Here is a 23,411-nt window from a genome sequence, read left to right on the forward strand (position 1 = left end):
TTGCTTCACCTCTAAGTGTTGTGAATAACTATTATTGTGAATAATATTGTGCGATGTATAAATATCTGTTCAAGTTCCTGCTTTCATTTCTTTTGGGTGTACATCCAGAAATGGAATTGCTGTATTATATGGTAATTCGATATTTAATTTCTTTAGGAACTACCATACTGTTTTCCACAGTGGGTATGTTACTTTACATTACCACCAAAGTGCACAGGGGTTCCAATCTCTCCACAAAAGTTTTTAATTTTGATAAAGTCCAGCTGATCTTTTTTGTTGCCTTAGCGTTTGATCTTATCCAAGAAAACATTGCCAAATCCAATGCCATAAACCTTTATGTTTTCTTCTAAGAGTTTTATAGTTCTAGCGCTTATGTTCAGATTTTTGATCCATTTGGAGTTAATTTTTGTCTATGGTATAAAGGTCAAACTTCATTTTTTTTTTACATGTGGATATCCAATATTCCCAGCCTCATTTGTTGAAAAGACTGTTCTTTCCCCATTGAATGGCCTTAGCACCCTGGCCAAACATCATTTGACCATATATGTGAGGGTTTATTTCTAGGCTCTCTGTTCTAGTCCATTAGTCTCTGTGTCTGTCTTCATGCCAGTACCATACTGTTTTGATCACTGTAGCTTTGTAGAAAGTTTTCAAGTCAAGAAATGGGAGAACTCCAATTTTGTTTTTTTTCAAGATTGTTCTGGCTATTTGGGGGCCCCTTAAGATTTCACATGAATAGTAGGAAGGATCCTTCCATTTCTGCAAAAAAATATTGGGATTTTTTGCTAGAGATTACATCGACAGCTTAATATCAAGTATTCCAATTTGTGAAAACGAGGTATCTTTCCATTTATTGGTATCTTTAATTTCTTTTAGTTGTTTTGTAGTTTTCAGTGTACAAGTCTTCTGTATCTTTGGTTAAGTTTATTCTTAAATATGTTATTCTTGTTGATGCTATTGTAAATGGTGGAAAGCACAATTTTTAAGGAAAATAGGCCTAACATTAAGTATTCACGACTTGGTCCTCTTGTTTTCATGGGCAGCTCTACTAACAACAGATTTTTGGAGCTTTGTTTCAAAAAGAAAAGATTAAATACGAGGTTGGACAATTAAGTTTGCGAACTTATCCTAGAAAAAGTGCTACATATCTGATTGCTGAACATCACAATGGTCACCTTTGAAGTACTCCCCTTGGGAAGCTATGCTCCAATGCGAGCGCCTAGTTCACCCTTCAAAGCAACTTTGGAATTTTTTCTCTGGAATGGCCATCAGAGCTGTCAAATTACCCTTGATGTCCTGAATATCATCAAAATGTCTTCAGTATTTCCTTTATCTTTGGGTAAAGAAAGAAGTCATTGGGGGCCAGATCAGGTAAGTAGGGAAGGTATTCCAATACAGTTATTTGTCACTGGCTAAAAACTGCCTCACAGACGGTGCTGTGTGAGCTGGTGCATTATCGTGATGCAAGAGCCATGAATTGTTGGCGAAAAGTTCAGATCGTGTAACTTTTTCACGCAACCTTTTCAGCACTTCCAAATAGTAAACTTGGTTAACTATTTGTCCAGTTGGTACAAATTCATAATGAGTAATTCCTCTGATATCAAAAAAGGTTAGCAACATCACTGCAACAAATTTGTAAACTTAAGTGTCAGACCTTGTAGCATATGTGCAATTCAAAATAAAATCTCAAATAGCTAATTACTTATTCCACCTTATAGTCCATGAACAGAGCTGCCTCTTTTCTATTTAATTCAAAACTAATTATAACTTTTGCTCATTTAGGATAATTCCTAAATTCCCCAGATTATCTGTAGCATCTAAAATACTGCTGGCATATGTAAGTAGCCAAAAATAAGGAAAATGGAGAATCACAGAAAATAAACATTTAAAGGGAAAATAAAACAACAACAAACTAAGCTAGAATTATCAGATTTTATTTTTCCTTAATACTCTCAAAACTTAGCTTTACCAAGTAACAGGCCAGACTTCTGAAATAACCCTTTCCCAGGCTATAACCCTTTTCAGGAGCCAGAATTTATTAAATACCGAGGTTCCAGGATGTTTCCACCCCAGAATTCTAAACCAGTTACAGAATCTTATCTCCTGAGGTCTTAATTGGAATCAAACAATCTAGACACACGTAACATCATCAGAACAGCATATACCATCTTTCCTTCCCACGCTGAATGCACTTTCTTCTTTTCCACCAAAGAACTGTTACTATAAGATTTTTGAGTGTCATAATTTCTAAGATTCTGTCTACCAGTGCTAATTCTTGGCTCAGAATAAGGGATCCCTTATTCAAGAAAGAATTTAATAAATATTCTGAGCTAATTGTTCCCAGTCATGGACAAATTTAATTTTACTTTACACCAGACTTAGCTTGCTTTCAATACTTCCTATTCTCAAAAGTCAAACCCTATCTTTAAAATTCTTAACAATTTCCATTATGACTTGGAGGAGGGAGGGACTGGGGAAGAGAGTTTCCTTGTTTCATAGTAGGAGACTCTGAAAAGGGCAGATGCTCACTTTAGAAGTCATTAAGTGGAAAAAGCTAATGTTCCTCCTCCTTGTTCTGATAATGGAAACACTTGTAAGTCCAGACCAGAAAATTCTGGTCCTGAAACTATAATATATTACAATATTGCTTTAAGTACATTCAGAATTTATATTACTCTTTAATTTTTCCCTGAGTTTGGGTTCACAGTTTGGTGGAGATGCTTTAAACAAGAGGTAGTTAGCTGGGTGAAGAGGAAACAATGTTTATGTCTAGCAGCACCTGGGGAAATACGTAACATCTGTTATTTTGATCTCAGTTAACATTTATCATTCCCCTTTGAATCTGCAAATGTAATAGAGGAAATGATCGTTTTCCTTTTTATTCTTATCTATGGACCCTCCTATTGTATCTACCCCAGTGTTATCACTATTCATAAACATGAGTAGCCCTTCCAAAGACATGCTATAAAATAAATCCTTCAAAGTGGGGCTGTTTAGATTTAGAAGAGAGAGGCTCAACTGAGTCATTTTTATTCATACAGTTCATTAGGGAAAACGAGCAAAATTTCCAGTACCCCCAACCACTGCCTTTTCTCCCTGGACCTGGTTTATTTAAATCATTCCTAAAAACTCTTGACTTGCTGCTAAGGTCTGGGCTCCAGAGGATCCTGCCATCTAACATAGGCAGAGACATTCTGGTCCAGGTCTTGGCCTCCAGTCTTACGATGGGCTGCTGGAATACTGTTTCATCAGATGCTTGTGACAGGGATTGCAAACTCGCTCAGGCTTGATACTTGAAGGAAGAGGCAGTTCATTTGTTGAACAGGCGTTACAGAAGGTTCCTTTGCAGTTCTTACACATATTCTACAAAAAGAAAAGGAGGTTAGGTGGGGAATTGAAGAGCCAGGCATATGGATGCATGGGTTGTAAAAGGCCAAATACTGGAAACGTTCAAACCTAACCAAGTATTGACAGAATGTCTGCTATGTGCCAGGAAGTATCTGACCAAACACACACTGTACAAAGCAGTTTACAGTCTAGTTCCTAGATCTAAATAAAGAGAAGCAGTGTCACAGAATAAGAACAGATAATACACAAATTCTTTGGAAGACATACTTTCATTCACTATATTCACTTAGGTGGGCTAATTCTGGAATTAGTTTACAAGTACCTAAGCATACTCCAAATAAGGCAGGCAGAGACCTAGCAATGGACTGGGTAGCAAGCCTAAGATTCAATCATTTGCTGAGCATGAACAGAAAGTACAATCCCTGATACACCGATGTGCTTAACGCTGATGTTCTATAAGCATGTCCTTTGGGACACTAGTGCAGCAACAGCACAGCTTCCTGCATCCTGTGTGCAGGGAAATTAGTCTCTTTATTAAGCAGTTTGAACCTTTAGAGGCCAAGCAGTTGGATGGCACGTGGGTCATTATGGCAGTGTCACTGTAAGGCTGTGCACACACAGCTCCAAGAGCCCCTACATCAAGGTTGTGAAGAACTTCCCCTATGAATAATGACACTTTCTCCCAAACAATTCATCTTCCTGAGGGTGCGGTGGAGGTAGGGTGTCACTTATATTTGAAAGGCAGGGAGGAATTTTCCTGACATACTGAGGCACTTTGCATGACACTCCCCCCTCCCCCCCAACCTGTCTTATCTGTTCTAAGCAGCAGGGAGTACTGAAAGGAGTGCAGACTTTGGAGCCAAAGTCAAGTTGCATCTGGGCTCTGCCACTTATGACCTGAGTAACTTTGTGAAATGTACTTAACATCTCTGAGCCCAGGGTTCTCATCTGACAGCACAAAGGACACAAGCTTCACAAGAACAGGGATTTGGTCTTCACTTTTGTTCATTCTTTCTCAGCACATGGAATAGCACATTCCACAAAGTAGGCACTCAATAAATATTTATTTATAAACTTACATTTATTTGTTTTAAATTATTTTACTTGTTTATATTTATGTCAACAGGGATTTACCGACATGACTTACAAAAAAACAAAACAGATATACAATAAATGCTTGCTCCTTTTGCTTTTCTCCCCACCCTGCATTCTACACAGCAAGTCCCTATTATTGAAAGGGGTTCAAGTCTCCTCACCATCACCTTTGTCAGGCTGCTGTCTTCCTGGCATAGCTGACACGTCTGTGGCTTCTCAGAAAGCAGCTGCCGATCCTAAACAATACAGCGAGCTGGTTAGTTTCCCTTAGCCCTAGAAATACTTATACTTCCAGAATATGCATTTTTTAGTGACAAAAATTATATAGCCACATTACATACTATCTGGAAACTAAACAAACAAAATTATATACGAGTATAGTCCTACCACCTTAATACAACTCTAATAATACTATCATTCACCTTGGAGCTCTTTTAATTTTCATAACGAAGTAACGTGATTTTATTTATAAAAAGAAAATTCAAGTATATAAGTGTAAGGTAAAAGCTTTTTGTTTATTTTTTAAAAGCCCATCCCTCTTGTCTTACTCTACTATGGAGAATGGAAAGCAGACTTAATTTTATATCTTAATAAACGACAGGGTGACACACATAATAGCATTAATCATCTTTCTCATGGGGTTCTCATATACTATTTATCTGCAAAGTATTTCACAACCATTTATGTTTGCTTATTTCTAAGTGATCAAGAAGTATTTTTTTTCTCTCCATTTTATAGGGCTCATAGTATGTGAAAGAGAATTTCAAAGAAGTGAGAATTGTAGTTTACTTATTAAATTGCTCAAAGCTGTGCTACTCCCTGTGAGAGTTTCAGGCAAATAAATGCTTGTTCAGGACATTGTTAGGACAGGACAGAGGCCTGTGTGCGTTCATCTCCCTCCCATGCTGCCTTGTTTACAGCCAGGCATGGTACAGCCAACTTCATAATTTATACAAGATGCTTTAGGATGGGAGATTCAATTACCTGTTCATCCATAGGGTGAGGCTGCAGCCTAGAATGGAAAATTAAAAACAGCAATTTATTATATTTCCATTTGTATCACTTCTAAAGCACACAAAACAGGAATAACATGGCTTTTTTTTGTTTTGGGGACCAATATAATCACTAATCTTGACCTCCAAGGTGAGGAAAGTTTGGTTGTTAAATCTATTGCTAGAATCTGATCCTTGACCTACATTATGGTTCCTGTTTAAAAATTGATTTGGAGTTATATTTTATGTTTCCTTTTTACTACCAAGAAAATAGCATTTATTTTTCCCAACCTTTCTCCAATGGCCACTGCCATGTGCCATGTTTTAACAGCTTTTTTTCCCTATCTGATATTATAGGAATCTATTCATTATGTCATGGATGAGTCCCTCTCCCCCAAATAGTTAAAATGTGAACTTTAGCCCATTAGTCAGGGAAAGGGAAATGAGACTGTCAGATGAGTACCCACTCAGGTTGAAGTATTTCTTCAGGAGACCCAGCTGAGCTAACCTGATTTTCTCAGTTTGAAATACAACTTAAGAGGAAAGCCAAGTCCACTTTCGGTTCTAGGGAAAATGTACTAGAGTTCTACAGTGGTTCCAATTCTCTTTTATTTACTTTATTTTTTATTAGCTGAGCCATCCTGCCACCACCTGTTGGCAGCTCAGCAGCTCAGCTCAGGCCGGGACTCAAACCATTGTTGGTCAGAGCTCAAACTCTTGAGTGAGCTCTTAACCAACTGAGCCACTCGGCGGGCCAATTCTCTTTTGAGTGGCAGTGTGATCAGGTTTTTGGTTTTTCCTTGGACAACAATCTCAGGAAGCCTGGTATGTCTTAGGACTGCAGTTCTGGCCACCATTGGCCCTGGAAGCAGCTATTACGTAGTGCAGAGACAAGGGACTTAAAAAGAGAAGACAGGGTGAGTCAAGGCAGCTTCGGTGTGCCAGCTAGCCTCTGTGCTCTCAAGTTTCCTCACAAAGTAGGAATAGATGATTAAATTTTTGTCAGGAAAATTAAATTTGTAATTAAATTTGTAAGGAGACAAATTTTCAAGCTGCAGAACACAATACAGATATTAAGGTAGTATTGTCGTCTATTCCCAGAGCCTAAGTCACAGCCTGGCATGTAAGACGCTCCTGATTGTAAATGACTTGATTAGTCTGGAACAAGGCTGGCTCTGAAAGGCACTTTTAAGTCCTGGTTCATTTCATAGCCTTTCTAGTTCCCTCCTGTGGTCCATGCTGGCCTGATGTGTTAGACGGACTGTAGTTTAAGGTTGGTCCTGGATCAGACCATGCTCTTTGGGAGTAAATTTAAAGGCTTTGGAATCATTCTGGCCTTGGAGGTGAGGAAGGGCTGTGTAGGGTAGGTATCTTCATAATCAGCCTACTACTGCACTGTGTGATTTGTATTTTCCAACAGCTACTTTTGTTCTAGATGACACAACCACCTTCTGAAGGCACCAAAGCCTAGACAGGGACAGATGCCAGAAATATACACTGTATAGTTCTCTGAAAAACCCCTGTACGTATCTTTCCTTGTTACTAACCTTTTTTTTTTTGTTTGTTTGGTTGGTATAATAGACTTCAATTTTTAGAGCAGTTTTAGATTCACAGCAAAATTGAGCAGAAAGTACAGAATTGAGCAGAATTTCCCATACAGTCCATCCATATTCGATATTCAGCACCAGAGTGGTTCATGTGTTACAACTGATGAACCTACACTGACACATCGTAATTACCTAGAGTCCATAGCTCACCTCAGAGTTCACTCTTGGTTGGTACATTCCATGTGTGTGGACAAATGTATAATGACATGTATCTACCACTATAGTATTAGAGTATTTTCACTGTCCTAAACAATCCTCTGTGCTCCGCCTATTCATTCATCCATACCCCCAACCTCTGACCACCACTGTCTCCATGGTTTTGCCCTTTCCAGAATGTTAAATAGTTGAACCTCCTTCGCTTTTCTAGTGGCACTATGTAATACTTTGTTATATTTCTACCTGCTAACATAATTGGTGAAAGTCAATTTGCTGGAAACAATCCTGTGCTCTTCACAGTGAGCAAATCTGATGAAGAATTAAGAAAAAGGAATAAAACCAATCTGTTTGAGACCCTTAAGAGAAAGGACATTAGAGAAATTAGAGGATTTATTTGAAACATAAATGTTTCAAATTATTTTTGAATTTATTTTGAATTTCTGCCTTTAGCTTAACATGTAGGTGGAAACAAGTCATACTCAAGTACATTTAAGAACCTAGGAAAAGCTATGACTTGTGCTTCATTCTCTCGTGATACCAATCCAGCAAATCAGAAATAATCTTTAGGTGATAATTTGAATTTGGGCATTAACCAGGAAAGAGTCAGAGAAGAGCTTGATCACCTTTTTTTTTTTTCCTGAATTGGTCTATATGGGTTTGGTTTAATGTTACAATATTTATTTGGTTTATTTTTTACTCACTTCCCCTTCAAAATGTCTTTCTGGAATATTAATATTACAAGTCAGTGTTGAGTCTTTTGTCACTGCCAATGTATACCAAAAGCTCCCTGTTTCCCATCACCCCAAAATAACTTCATATCTTAGTTAATACTTTATTGACAAACACCTGTGGCTTTCTTCCAGGGGCTTTTTTAGTTTAACATTTTCCTCTTGAGTTTTGTGCTTCTCATCCTGCCAAAAGAAAGAAAACAGCCCAATTTATTAATTATTCAGAATGGTAAACAATGACGACATTGCAGACTTTTTTCCCCCCTGTATTGTGTAGCTTGGGTATAAAGCAAAGCAGCTTTTTTATTAGGGAAGAAATTTAACTTTCAAGATATTTGTCCTTATTCTTTGCTCCAAGCAGTTTCTAAACAAATTATTCTGATAGAGTTTGTAACAAATGGCTTTCACAGTAAACATCTTCTTTAATTCTTGAGATTCAAATGAAATTCAGAATGTATCCTATTTACTTGCAAAGTGAACTAAGGTATCAGTTACTTCTTAGAAGAAAAATAAACACACACACACACACACACACACACACACACACACACACACACACACACGTGTGTGTGTATGTGTATGTGTATTCTACCTGCTGCTCTCTGCCCTGCCAGCTGAGCTCTGGAAAACTGGTCAAACCAAGCATGGCCATATCCAGCAGACAGTGTAATCCCCTGGGCACTCAGTCAAGTAGATGCCTCAATGTCACGACAACTTCTACAGCCTGTACAACTCAAGGAGTTTTCTACTCTGAAAGACCAATATAAAGGCCCAAACTGCATTTCTACCAATGCTCTTAAGCCCTGTCTGGGCAGCTTCTAGGGACAAATTCTTTGTGTGGCACACACACACTGCTGCCTGCTTCGAACTGCTGGCTATCAGCCTCCAAAAGGAGAATGCATGTTCTCAGACTACTCAAGTATCAAGGAAGAGAGGGCAATGCAATATTTACCCTGCTGGAAACCTACTGCAGGGAAATTCAAGATGGAGAAACGTAAGGCTTCAACGGAAAAGCAAGATAAGATAGGCCAAGATTTTAGTAAATCTCTATAAGCCTTTATATGTATATTTTATGGTTGCTGAACTAAAATAATAAAGACAGCATGCTATATAGAGAAGTGTTACTTTGCACACTACATTGGTAGTAATGAGTACTACATAATAAACTTCCTTTTATCATTCCTTTTTACTCTCCAGTAAATTAGCAGCTCATTCTCTAGAAATTTTAAATAAGCTTAAATTTAACTTGCTTTGTTATATATAAATATACAAAGAAGGTAATTTTTTCCTTGTGTTTGTCTTTGACAGAAAAAGTATTTCATGCTTTTCTGATTTTATTATTGGAAAAGATGGGGGCTTCTGTTTTCTAGGTTGAGAGGATCTTATCCAACTTTAGTTCCCTCCCTGCCAGTCTACATTAGTTTCCCTTCCCCAAGCCTAGTTCCCTCTTTTAATGATTTTCCCAAGAGAAGTACCTTGAGAGTGCTCAAACAAAATCCTCATGATTTTGAAAAAAGCGTACAGAAGCAAATTCACATTTACGACAATTCTTTTGGCCGAGAGTTCAGGGTTGGAGTGGAATTACTATAGCACATTATTAAAAATGTTAGCCAGCAGAAGTCCAAGAGACACATATTTTTGTTAAGAAACCAAAATCATCTTAAAAAATTAAAAGGGATAAGGCCACTGGAAATTGTGGTTAGTATTCCCCTTTTCCAAAGGACATCAAGTTAGAGGCAGCAACCTAGTGGTACACTAAGAATCAGGCTTTCATGCTCACTCCAGCTCTAGCCTGCTAGCCACACACTCCAGGCCGTAGCAATGGCCTGTGCTCCATGAGAGGAAACTGTCCAGCTCAGCAAGGTAGTTAAGTAAATGAACACGGGAATAACAATTATTACCCTTTGCGGTTCTGGCTTCTGGGAACCCTTTCCGGGGATGCTCCTGTTGTTTTGTAATCTTCTTTCTCTTTCCTGTTTTAGTTCTAACTCAAGCTGGTTCCTGGGATAGGTGGGAGATGAAAAGGATAAACATTTGCATTGTGTACTCATATTCTCTAAAAAGTATCAAGCCCTTAAAGTTCAATAATTAAATTTTAATACTTGATTAATAAAAAATTTATACACACACACACACAACCAGGTTTTAAAGTACTAAAATACAACATAATAAAACCAGTGACACTAAAATACATACAACATGTTTAAAATACACACAACATCTTAAAATCTTTCTTAGGTTAAGCATGTACTTTAGGATCCTCCAGTCTCTGAAGGTCATCATTCTGAATATCAATATGTAATAATAACTTAATGATACAGTCAATAATATTGTAGTACCTATGTGTGGTGTCAGATGGGTACTAGACTTATCAGGGTGATTACTTCGTAAGTTATTTAAATGTCTAATCATTGTGTTATACACCTAAAACTAACATAATATTGTATGTCAACTGTAATTGAAAAACTGAAAAATTATTAAAAAAAGTAAAAATAAAATATTAACTCTTAATGAAGAGTTGTGGACAACTGAATGACATGTAGTGGGATTTACTATAACTGAAAGACAGTATTTACATATTTTTAGCAAGATACAGTACGAAAGCACTGACACTGTAGTCTCATTTCATGTTAATTAGCTGGTCTCTCTCTCTATAGTTATGTATTCAATCCCCAGTTACACCCTCGCCCACTCCACTAGGGTCCTTAGTAGCTATGTGCTTTTATATCCAACAACAAAGTCCTATTTGTTTGTCAGTGGCTTTAGCACAGAATCAAGGCTCATTTGAGAGACAATACAGAAAAGGGGTTAAGGGCTTGAAGTCAGTGAGAGGTTTTTAAATTAGTGTTGCTACTTATTAGCTTAGTTGTGTGAATTTGGATAGATTTAATCCCTCTCAGTTTTAACTTCATCTGAAAATGGGAGTGATAAGATCACCTGCTAATAGGATTGTTGCGAAGATGTTAAGAGAATGCATGTGAAGTGCTTAGTCAAGTATTTGGTACACATTAAGAAGGAAATACTATTATTAGTGTTATAATGGCTCTTAATTCTCTTACTCCTTCCTATTCATCTGGGGCCTTGGGTTCTAACTTCATAATTTTTAGATTGCAAAGAATGCTGACAAGATTTTGGGAATGGGAATGTATATGAAAATTTCTGAATTCTAATTCTAGAGAAAGGACACTGGACAGACAGATGGCTGGATCATGGGACCCCCTCCTCTCGCTGTTTAGCCTTAGAACTCCCCATAACCCCCTGGTTGGCCTCCCGCTCTTCACCGCTGCCTGGTGAGTGCCTCCATTTCCAGCTGCAGAGTGTTGATCTTGTCTCCAAAGTCCTGCTTGAAGAGCCGGTTGTCCAACTCAGCAGACTGGCGGCCTCGCTCAGCCTGGCGCAATCTGGATGTGAGCCACATGAACTTGTGATAAAAAACAAAAGCCATGGTGGGGAGGAAGACCAAGTCTACAACACAAAATAAAACAACCCAACGAAGAAGGCATGGAGAGACAGAGAGAGGAAAAAAACCTTTTCAGGACAAAGGGAAGAAATTAAGGAAGATGGAGAAGAAACAAAGTCTAAAGAAAAGCAAGATGAAGGTGAACCAGGCAGAGGAAAAGTGATTTTCCATTTTTTTTTATTCTAGTACTACAGTTTACAGCCATTAGATGATAAACAACAAAACATCACTTTTTAGAAAATCCATATCCAAAGCCAATCTCAAGCACACAGTAATTAAAGTTAAATCCACTTTTTTTTGTTTGTTTTTATTTCCTAATTGGTTTGGTACTTTATATTTCTGTTTTATACACATAACTGGAACTTGCAAGTGGGCGACTACCTTCTTATATGTGGAATTAGAACATTTTCTTGGTCCTTCCCCTAAACCACAAATTGTATTAAATCACTGGACATTATATATTAACCCTTACCCAGGCTTCAGGTTATTGTATAAGGAGAAGCTTTGTCAGAGTTTGGCCATCTGTTTCCTTTCTGTTCCTACCAAGTGGTGTGTGACTCAGTGGGCAAACAATTCAGCACCAGGCCTGCGAAAGATTCCTGACCATATTTTCTGGAAGATTCTAATGACTGTCTTCTTCCATATATCCTGCAACTTTGCACCTATAAAGAAGCATGTCCTAACAGGTGAAACATCTGGGGCTCTATGTAACAGAATTTCGAAGCATGCTATGTGTAGTTTTTAAAATGTTTTATTTTGCTGTTTGAGCACCCCTTCTAAATGCTCATAGAAAGGCAACTCCTCTCAAAAGGTTGATGAAGATAAGAACAGGTGCAAAATTATAAGAAGTAAAATAAGTTGAGAGCATAGGATCTTCCATGAGGTTGGTCATGTGCTCTTTGACTTGACTTTGTTTCAAGTCTGCAAAGACCTATAGAAGCATATATGCTTTTAGTTCTTGTTTTTCCAAGAAGGTAAAGGGTTTCAGGAGCTGGAAGCAAAGGGATTATCTTTGTTCCCATCTAAACAGCTGAAATGCTGTAAATCATATCAGAATGAGAAAAAAGAGAAAAAAAATTTGCCACAACCTTTTGAAGGAACGAAGGCTTATGTAAAACCTATACCTCCAAATCAAAAGTCATTAAAAAAACATCCAAGTCATATACGATTATTTACAATGTAAAGCCTAGAAAGGGTTAGATCTGTGGTCACTTAGAGAAAAACGCCCTGATAATTATTGTTTGCAGATATCTATGGGGAATCTTTATTTTTAGGCTAAATAATAATAAAGAATATAAGTTTATCATTTATCTATTTCCTACTCTGAAATGGTTTTCTAATAATTAGATTGTTAGCTTCCTAGAAATTTTCGCAAACCCCCATCTAAACAAAAAGTAACAGAAACTCTTAAGAAAATGTTTCTAGCAAGGAATGACAGGCAGGAAACAATCACTCATGTCTATACCTGGTCATCTGTATTTCAAAAGGAAAAGCAGGATAAATTTTTAAATGTGTACTCTATATTTTTTATAGGAGAGGACTATTTTCATTAAAATTGTTCTCTCCGAACTACCTAAATAGGAAGTGGAATTGCAGGAAAATGGCAGAGGTAGAAGATGACAAACATTAGGAGGGTTTTCCCAAGCTTCCACATTACTATGTTATTATAAGTTACCTACACTAACTATCTCTATGTACTTTAAAGAAATGTAAGGATGCTGTTTTCCCACCCCCAAAGTCACTAAGGCAAAAAAGTTGCAAGCAGTCTTGGTTATTGAGAACAGAACTGTAGTGAAATACTAAGTATTATCCTGACTTGGGGATTAAACCTATATAAGAAAAGTGAAAAAGGGTCATGGACTAAGAGACACAGAACTACTTTAGAAGAGTCCACGTCCATATGGTAGTCACCTCTAGTTCATCACATCGCTATGGCAGAACAGGCTTGCTGATATAGACAATGCACCTAGAATCTGTTATTGTCAGGGACTGGGTTGTAAAGGCATCAATAACATATGTACAAAGCTTCAATTCCCTAGGCTTTTTAAAAATGGAGTATTTATTTATTGGTCAACTCAGAAGTAATTTTGTGAAGTTTATTTGGCATTTAATTAAGAACTTATACTAAATTTTCTAACTCTGGGGACAAAATAAAAAAGAAGAAAAAACACATCCTACATATTAAACTGCTTTTCTTTTTTTAAAGTCCAACAAATTCAAAGTCAATTTTTGGTGACAGTTTATATAAATCAGAGCCTAAATGTAATAACTTTCAGATTTCTAACTTTTACAATTAAGTTGTGGTATCAAACTTGTGAGGTGACCAATTGCAAAATGCCTAATGATGTTTTGGGATCAATTTATTTGCTGCACTATTTAAGGTCTTTGCCTGTTTCACCAAATCTTTTTCACTAAATTAATAAAATAAAAATAAAAATGGAGTGAAAGGGGAATGAGAAAATGGATAAACAGGAAAGAGAAAAATAGCAAGACAATAAGTCAGCTTAATACTTGAAGAGATGAAGTCATTATAGTTCTGTCTGCATTAAATACCAACTCAAAAATGCACTGAAAAATAATTTAATATAACATTTTAAAAACACAAGTTATGAATCCTAAAACTGATTTGTTGAATCATAAACACATATCTGCTTATAAGCAAGCGCTAAGATTAACTTCCTGGATAGACCAATAGCTTTTTATTTAAAATCAGCCAAACGAGAAGTTTCAAACTTATTTATTAATTTGCAAATAACTGTTGAGTTAACATTAATTTAACAGGGCCCTCCTAAATAAGTTGCCATTCATCCATTCATTCATGCATCTACTAAATGAATGCTTTGTACATTGAAGGCACGGTGAGCTAACCGCAAGGAGCTCACACTCTCATCAGAAGGTAAGATACATACTCGTATATCAAGGGCTAAGGGAAGGCAGAAAGTGAGAGGTGCTATAAGCAGTATGGATGGGTACGGATATGAGGCCATAGGAATTCCAACAAGGGCAGACTGGCAGATTATTTTTAGCTGGGAAGAAGTAGTAGAGGAAGTTTGGGTAGGTGGCATTTGAGCTTGAATGTAAAAAATGTACCTTTAGAACAAGGGAGTGGGAAAAAGAAGAGCATTTCTAATTGGTGGAACTATTAGGAAAGACATGGAAGGGAAAAATGGGAAGCGTGTCCAGGGACCAGGAAGTACTTTAGTTTTCCTCAAGGGCAAAAAGGGTGCTCAGTGGGTGTTAAAGGTGGCAACACTGGCAAGCAACACTGAATAACTGTGGGTGCTGTGGCTCATTAGAGCTTTAAGTCTCAGCCATTTCTCTTGGCAGCTAAGTTACTAGGAAGAAATGGTGGTTTCAGACCAAAAGGGATTCATAAGAGTAGCATAGGGAGAGGATGTACTTTGTGAACTGTAGGTTCTGGTGGGAAGTAGCTGGTGAGAGGATGAAAACACAGGACTGGTCTCCAGACGGACAGAGTTGGAGACAGACAAATTTAAGAGTTGTGGGCGGGAGGTGACAGTGGAAGCTATAGAACTGTTAAAGACAAAGTAGAGAGTAAAGGAAAATGGGAGAGAGGAGAAAAAGGGGTTAGTTATTAGAAGGGCCCTCAATACCCCTACATCACCTCACACTTTAGTGATTAATAATAAAATCACAGCATCACAAACATATTTAAAAGTTCTTTCAGGGCTGGCCGAGTGGCTCAGTTGATTAAGAGCTCGCTCAAGAGTGCGAGCTCTGAGCCAACAGCAGTTCAAGTCCCGAACTGAGCTGCCAACAGGTGGCAGGATGGCTCAGCTAAAAAAAAAAAAAAAAGTTCTTTCACACTTGTTAAGTGCCCCTCCCCTAACACATGCCACTGAAATGGGATTAAGAGAGAGGGTTAGAGTTGTGCTGTTCAAAACAGTTACAAAAAGCTGCTGTTTCTTAAAAACGTTTTCAGTAACATCTTAGAAGACTTTTACCGGCTTTCTCCCTTCCCACGTGCCTGAGGTTAGGCTGGAAGAGTTTCAGGTATTCTATTTGCCAAAAGCATACATTCTCTTCACATCCAGCATTGAAGTACCAAAGTGTTTCACTAAAGAAACAGCACTTTACCTTTGTTCAAGTTGTTTAATGGTAGCAGCCATCTGATTAGTCTTCTCTTCCAAGCGACTGTTTAGTTCACTTTTCTGTTTTATTCCTAAGTCTGAACTCTGGTATGAAAAAAAAATTATGGATGATGTATATATAACATAAAATCCCGAAATAAATGACACATGCCTTTTGAACCTAATGGTAAGTGGGAAATAGAACAATAGAAATGCTCTTATATTTGTATATTAGGTAATTCTCAGGTGGAGAAAAAACAAAAAGGAATGTTTAAAGTTAGTATTGTTACAAGCAGCTTTGTCACAAAAATCAACATCAGGGAAAGTTCATCCATTTATCATATTACAGTATAAAAGCTAATGGGAGATACAGCTCAGTTGGCACGTTAGGCTGGAGAGCAGAAATGAACTTATAGGATAAAAGAGACCCCCTTACCCCATTATAATCTAAAAAATGGCCACGGCTTTCCAGAATAGCAACACAAGATCCTGTGACGGTCTGATTCCTAAAGTGGCTTATTGGTGGAGAGCCTCCTAATGAGATACGATTCTCTAGGGCCTCTTGTATTTAGAGTGTGACTTAGAAGAAAGAGGGGCAGAGGGAAGCCCTGGGGTTTAGCACCACGAGCCTCTTCCTCCTTTCTCCTCACCTGCAGCTTAAAGGCAAGCTCATGCTTGAGAGCCCTGAGGTCGTCCAGCTGCTGCCGCAGACACACCAGGGCGTCCTGCTTCTCACAGACATCCTTCTCCAGCATCTTCATAGCCATCTCCATCTCCTGTCTCATGCTGATCTGGAGCTCCAGCTCTTTTTCAACATCCTGCCCGCAAAGGTAAATAAACTGCTTACTCTCTCTTTCCTCATCTAAGCGCCATCTATAAAATTCCACAGGAAAAGGTCGACCAAACTCTCAGGTCTGGATATTCTGGCAAAATAGCTATAATCTATTATTCAATACAGAAGAATTAACAACAAGAACAATATTAGAATAATTACAACAACATTTACTCAATAATTTAAAAATCTGAAAAGCTTGGTAGGCCAAAGATAGTGCTATTTAATATGTCTAAAATATGCACATACCTAAGGCACTTCATTACATATTATGACAGACAGTTGATGTCATGTCCTATTATAGAAATATATATAAAGTGTTACAGTAGCCAATACAAAACGAAGCAGTTGCAATTCTTTTCAATATGAATGTTGTTGATATATTCAAGAGCCCAAGGAACCTGAAAGATACTTGGGTCTCCAGGGTAACATCTCAATTACTGGGAATGGTCAATATGGCTAACGGAATTTTTATGTCCACATCACATGAAACCCCTTTTTGTTTCAACTATTATTACTGCGACATTATTTGGATGATGAAAAATACAAAGACCTGAGGCTCTGCTGCATTCAGGCTATGTCCAGGGCACACCTACTTTCTTGGTTTCTTTCCTTTTTAAATAAACCTTTATCTTATTGTGTTGCAAAGATGTGGGAAATTCTGTGTAAGATTTTTGTCACGTGCCACTTAACTGAGGCACTCCTCTGAAATATAGTTAGCATGACAGAAAATCAGTCAGAATGCTTCTTAATACTCCTAACATATATTATTTGTAGGACCTTCCTAATAGAAAGTATTTGGAGATGTAATTCACAAACACAGGAGGAAAATGATAATTATTTCAAGGATGTTACAATAATATTGTTTTCTCAGAAAACCTGAAATTCAGTTGTATACACTATTAATTTGTGATAATTTTTAATACTAATCAGGTCACCCCTTATTTTCAAGCTTCTCCCTATTCTTAGAGACACTATTGGGAGGATCCTATCTAAATTGCAGGAAGAGTTAATACACTAATACCAGGGGTATATTAATATACTAATACTTGGATAAAATCTATTATAGGAATATTATTCCTTATTATACATTCTTACATATATGTATTTTTTTTAATTAAAAAATATCTTAAGACTAATACTAATGATATATTTCTCTATGTATAAGAACAAGAATAAATTTGGAAATAACAGCTAAAGGTAAAAGGTACAATTCTACATTAATGATTCTTAGTAAGGAGAAGAGGAGCCGCCACCTCCAAGGAGACATATCGAAATCTGTGCAGGAGTGAGGACTGAGGTGGGACGGAGGATCGCAGGGTTCAAAAGTAGTTTCCATATATCTAATGCTTTTATAATACAAACTATAAAATCTCAAAAATAAAGATTTGACTCTGGGTGGTGACAGCAATATAGAGATGATGTGTTATAGAACTGTACACTTGAAACCTATATAATTTTATTAACCAATGTCACCCCAATAAATTTAATAAAATTTTAAAAAGATCCTATTGGTTGTTGAGAATACTCAGAAAATGGACTAAGAAAGCATTATAGGGAACATGGGGTTAATAAGAGTGAGAAACGGTTTTATAGGGTTCATAAAAACTTGTCGGACCACTACTGATATTCCTGATCTTGGTCTGTAAGATAAAACCTCTAAGTAGACTATTATGAGTTCCTGCACTATCAGGCAGTAAGCAAAGTTTACCAGTCGTAATTGTGTCTCCTCCTTTAAATGCTTTCTTGCTTCACTTAGTGCTTGCCCTTCTGAAGTTCTGTCTTGCTTAGGACCCTTGAAAAGATAAATAAAATAGTACATACTTAAATAGTAAAAGAACCTATACAGTTAGCTGACACCAGCACTGCTATTTATTAAGGAAAAATGATCATACCTAAGCAGGCATAACAGTGAATGAACACAACAAAGAAATTAAAGAGGTTTAGTAAATTAAAAATTCTTAAGCTGAAGTTTTGGAGATTTCTTGCCATTTTGTTTAAAGTCCTAAGATAGTTTACCAAACCAAGTGGTAAAACTCTTAAAAAATCAGTCTCTAAAAACAAAATAGCATCCACTGTCAACTATGATTTGGGTCAAAGACTCGAATGGTGATGTATTCCTTCTCCAGAGATCTTCCATCTGGGGCCTCCAACTATCCACAGAGATCACAGCTAAAAATAAGGTCATCAGAAAATTCTTCTGAGTGGTCACAGTTCTTTTTACAAAGTCCATGCATTAAAGTCAAACGTGTCACTCATAGAAAACTATTAGTCTCCACTCACAGCCTAGTTGCTTAGTCTTCAGGGACAATTTTTATAACTGGCTATCTGGATTCTTAAGTCACAGTAGGTTAGAGGCATGAGGATAAAAGGGAATGGGGAGACCTTTCTAGAGATAGCAATACTAACAGCAGTAAGAGTAAGAGATGCCAGTGAAATCATAAAGGGGGAAAAACCCACAAAAACAAAACAAAACATACACACACACCAAAAACCCAAACCCACAGCCATCTCGGAATATTTAAGTATAGATGCTAGAAGTTCTATCAATTTCAATAGCCCTCTAAAGTAGCACCATTATAATTCAGTACAGAATTGCCAATGTTGATAATTATGATCTTCAGTCATCATAAAGGGCTAAAGGTGTTAAATTATATCCTCTACTTAAGAAGGCTTAGAATTGTGCAATACATAAAATGTTTGTAAAATATCTGTTTAGTCATATATAGAAAGTTTGGTACTTTAAGGGACTCTAAGGGATTAAGTTATCTAGAAAATTCATTCATATAGTAACTGTTTTCCAGTGGTTAGCAGATAAATAAGTCTTACAAAACAGTAACATGATCTAAAATCATGGTATATTTAATATAACATATATAACACTTAAATACAGTACAAACCATTAGTACATAAAAACAAGAAACTGAAGTAGACCTTTTCTTGAAGTCTCTAAACAGATGTAGACTGTGCTGAAGCGAAGAAGCATCTGTAGAAGGGGCGCCACCCTCCCATAACCTTCACTGTTCATTCTCAGTTTTGCATGGGGTGTGTCTAAGTAAAAACAGTCTGTTTGACACATGCGAACACTTGCTGCTTCCATATAGTCCTCTGGAGGTTCCCTTCACTGCTACACACTGACATGCTCTCTAGGAGTATTTTAGAAATCCAGTAAAATTAACCTTTCGATTGGATTCCAACATGTAGGAGCTTTCTTCTTTAACTCGTTCCATTTCTTCTTGCAAGGTAATAATCCTGTTGTTTGCGACTGCAAGCTGTTGATAAAATTAGAAAAATAATCTTTGATCTTTCTTTTACTAACACAGGATAAGATAATTAATGATCTGCTAGGACATGATTTTCAGGGTTAGATATTCTTAAAAGGAAAGAAAGCTATCTATTAGTTATCGGAAAAGTCATTACACATTTTTGCAACAGAAAACATAGAAAATATACGTCATGACTTTTCCTACAACCCAATATAACCTCCTAAAATGTCCTTATAGGGAACTTAGGAGGAATATTTTGAAAGGTTAGATAAAAATAAAAAATTATCTCCTTTTGCTGCTTTTTGTGTAAGCTTTTTTTCAGTACCAAAATGTTAAGATCTTTTACCTCGAGGGTATCTTCATGGATAACTTTTATAATTATATTTAGTTATGATACCTATTTCTAAAATGTTTAAGAGGTCACCTCATGCCTTGGGACCCATCTTATGAACTCTCTATAAGACATTTTATAGATGATTTTTTTTTTTTTTTTAGCTGAGCCATCCTGCCACCTCTTGGTAGCTCAGCAGCTGCTCAGCTTGGGCCGGGACTCGAACCGCTGTTGCTCAGAGCTCAAACTCTTGAGCGAGCTCTTAACCAACTGAGCCACTTGGCCGGCCCTTATAGATGATTTTTAAAAGTAAAGAAATGAATTCCTCTGAGTTCTCACTCTAAAAGGTGCGATTAAGCACTGAAGAGAGTTTTCACTTCAGCACCTAAAAAGATAAGAGACGTTATTAGCAGAATACTGCTAAGGAAAAATGCCTATCTACCCATTTCACAGGAGGGAAAAGTAAAGTGGAAACACTTTACCTTTGTACCTACTGACCTCTGTACCTACTGACCTCTATCCCCCACAAAGAACACAAAGGTGCCTGAAAGAGTCTGGGAACTGAGTGGGCTCCTCTCAGCTGGGCTAGGATTCCTTTTAATTATCTCCACACTCTCATTGGTTGTGCTTGGTTCCTGTTCTAATGTGGATCTGGGGCTCAATCATGCTTCCTGGAGGCAGTCTGGAAACCCATTTTTCTCTCTGCTCCATGGACCTACTAATGTGTAAAGAAGTAACTCTGGGCAAGTGGGTCAGCTCTCTTGATCCCGAGTGCACCCGCAGACAGCTTCCAAGATTTCAACATCAGGGAAGTGTTAGGAAACAATGACTGTAGATTCAAGTAGGCTTTCTAAATCAGCTTTACCAAAAATAAAGTGGATATTTATATATCTTCATCTGCTTAATTCTTCTTTTATATTGTTTCAGAACTCAGGAGGACAAAAGGTCTATTTTGTTTTCTTTTTAAACTGGTCCTCTTAAATCCAAAATAGATGGAAATGAGAAAACGCAGATCTCATTTGCCTTATCTGCTCTTCATAAAGCCTACATACAATGCTTACTTATCTCTAAAAGTTCAAAGTTTCAAGAAAATAGGTCTTACTGGTAAAATAAATAAGTCAATGAATGAATAAATAGCATTAGTGACATAAATCTAGGTCAGAAGGACAAGACTTGTGATTTATTAATGAACAACTATATTTATTGAGTGCTTGCGATGTGTCAGGCACTGGTCTAAGCCTTTATGTATTAAATCATTTAATTTGCATAAAAATCTTATTGTTTTATCATCCTCATTTTACAGAATATAAACCAAGGAAGAGAGGCTTAAGCAATTGGCCCAGGGTTAGAAAGCTAGCAAGAAAGCCAGACCTAGGACATGAACTTAAGTAGTCTAGTTCTAGAGAACTATGCCACATTGCCTCAATATAACAGCAGCGGAATCACAGTACATATTCTGTGCAGACTATTTTGAAAGTCTATGGGATCAAAGTCTAAGGGTCATATCCATAAAGTTTTAATATAATTTAAGAATCTACATCCAAAAATTAAGTCCACAGACCTGAGTAATAAGGAAAGAGTTTTAAAGATATAAAAATGAAAATGTTGGGCCCGCTGAGTGGCGCGTTGGTTAAGAGCTGGCTTGGGACACCAGAGGTCCCCGGTTCAGGTCCCACATATGAGGGCCAGTGACACTGCCCTCTACAGCTAAGATGCTGAACAACAGCTCAACCTGGAGCTGGGCTGCCGTGAGTCACTGGCGATGGCGTAGGCTGCAGCCCCTGCTGCAGTGGGCTGCCATGGGCTACCATGTGTAGCCAGCAGCCAGCGTGAGTGGCCAGCAGCTACTGTGAGCGGCCGTCCAGAAGCCGGCGACTGATCTGCCTCACCCGGGGAAGAGCGCAATGATGGTGCCAACTTGGGCCAGTGAAGCAACGTCCTCCACAACTAGACTGAAGAACAAAAGGACAGCAACTTGTCTGTTCCCCTTCCCCCAATTCCCCAGCGCTGTTCCCATCCCCCAATTCCCCAATAAAAATCTTAAAAAAAAAATTAATTAAAAAAAAATGTTTATTCTAAAGAAATGATTAAATAACGTTGCCTGCCTCATGCTTTTACTTGGTTTTATTTAAACCAAAATTTTCCCAACATATGTAACAAAATAGTTAGAAATAAAGATGATAAAGTCTTGGCCACTTGGAAAATTTTATTCAAGGTTTTTCATAGAAACATCTAATGCCATTGAAGAAAAAATATAAGTACCTTAGTCTTTAATAGGTTAGTAAAAATATATTAATCAGAAGTGAAACATGAAGTTATTTTTCTCTTCTTATTTTAGGGACTTTTCTAAGAGTTGTCACATAAATATTCTTATCTAATCTTCAGAGTAATTGTGAGGCTGAAAAGAGGAAGTATAAACACCCTCATTTGCTAGTGAGGGAACTGGGCCTTTGGAGGTCAAGTGATTTACTTGCTCAGCAGCACATGATATGTAAGCTGGCATGTCATGTAAGCAGGGATTACCGGTCTTCCGACCAGAGTTCTTTATCTTATCTACCCACCACCCTAAGAAGAACATAAGGCCCCTGAAGGTGAGGAGCTTGCCAATCTGGCACACATAAATCAATTCCTGGCATATATAAATCTTTGTCTAGCTCTAGTATATAAGTAGTACCTAAAATGTTTGTTGAGTGAGTAAGTGATGATTATCATGCTACATGCTAGAAATTAACTCTAGGCTAGCCCAGATAAAACATTCATCCAAGAGAAAGCAAGATATTTGATCAGCCTGGGTTCTATGCCTGTACAGTCCATCTGGATAAACCCTGAGATAAGACAGCTAGCCATTCTTAGTCACAACAAGGAGTTATACACCCTATAGTAAAATTATCTGAAAAGTCAAGTCCTTTACTTCCAAGCTTCCAGCGAAATTATTTTCCACTAATACCCATTGCTAAATTCTTTAAGTAAATCAAAGAATTTCCAGGACACTTACTTCCTCTGTCAGTTTAGTGTTGGATTTTTCTAATGCATCCACTTTTGCCTGAAGGTTGTTTACAGTAGCACTATCAAGAGAAGAAAAAACATAATGGTCTCTTTTGAGAAACAGAACAATATCCTGTACTTTCCTTTTAAACACCCATCACACTTACCATTCACTGTAACATCCACACTTTTTGATAGACTTGCAAGCTCTAAGACAACTTACAAGATGCCGTGTGTCTTAACCATACATCACTGGCACTGAAGTATGTATTTCATAAGCATTTGTTGAATGAAATAAAAGAGCAAATACACAGTAAACTTTAAGGTTTATCTATATAATAATGATAGACTACATGAATTAAGTGCTTGCCATACACAAAGCACCCTTCTAAATGATTTTACTTGGCATTATTTCATTTACTCCTTTCAACAACTTATGCATTAAGGCTCATTTACAGATAAAGAATCTGAGGGGCATTTGAGATCTTGTACCCTGAAATATTTTGTCAGTTTGGCTCAA

General features: G+C 37.4%; 1 protein-coding gene across 1 annotated transcript in view; it reads right to left on the bottom strand.

Annotated features, from left to right (window-relative positions):
• Positions 1-1,913: 1,913 nt before the first annotated feature.
• Positions 1,914-23,411, bottom strand: part of RUFY3 (RUN and FYVE domain containing 3) — a 79,810-nt gene continuing 58,312 nt past the window's right edge. Inside the window, exons 8-18 of the mRNA XM_019663196.1 lie at positions 22,902-22,971; positions 19,489-19,581; positions 18,021-18,104; positions 16,128-16,295; positions 15,485-15,582; positions 11,208-11,327; positions 9,828-9,927; positions 8,045-8,109; positions 5,428-5,455; positions 4,611-4,679; positions 1,914-3,363 (exon numbers count right to left, since the gene is read on the bottom strand). Coding sequence (XP_019518741.1) covers positions 3,220-3,363; positions 4,611-4,679; positions 5,428-5,455; positions 8,045-8,109; positions 9,828-9,927; positions 11,208-11,327; positions 15,485-15,582; positions 16,128-16,295; positions 18,021-18,104; positions 19,489-19,581; positions 22,902-22,971 — 1,039 coding nt within the window. The 3' untranslated portion in view covers positions 1,914-3,219. The remainder of the gene's footprint in view (positions 3,364-4,610; positions 4,680-5,427; positions 5,456-8,044; positions 8,110-9,827; positions 9,928-11,207; positions 11,328-15,484; positions 15,583-16,127; positions 16,296-18,020; positions 18,105-19,488; positions 19,582-22,901; positions 22,972-23,411) is intronic.

The sequence above is a fragment of the Hipposideros armiger genome, unplaced genomic scaffold (assembly GCF_001890085.2).
Source record: "Hipposideros armiger isolate ML-2016 unplaced genomic scaffold, ASM189008v1 scaffold_386, whole genome shotgun sequence".
NCBI classification, from domain to species: Eukaryota; Metazoa; Chordata; class Mammalia; order Chiroptera; family Hipposideridae; genus Hipposideros; species Hipposideros armiger.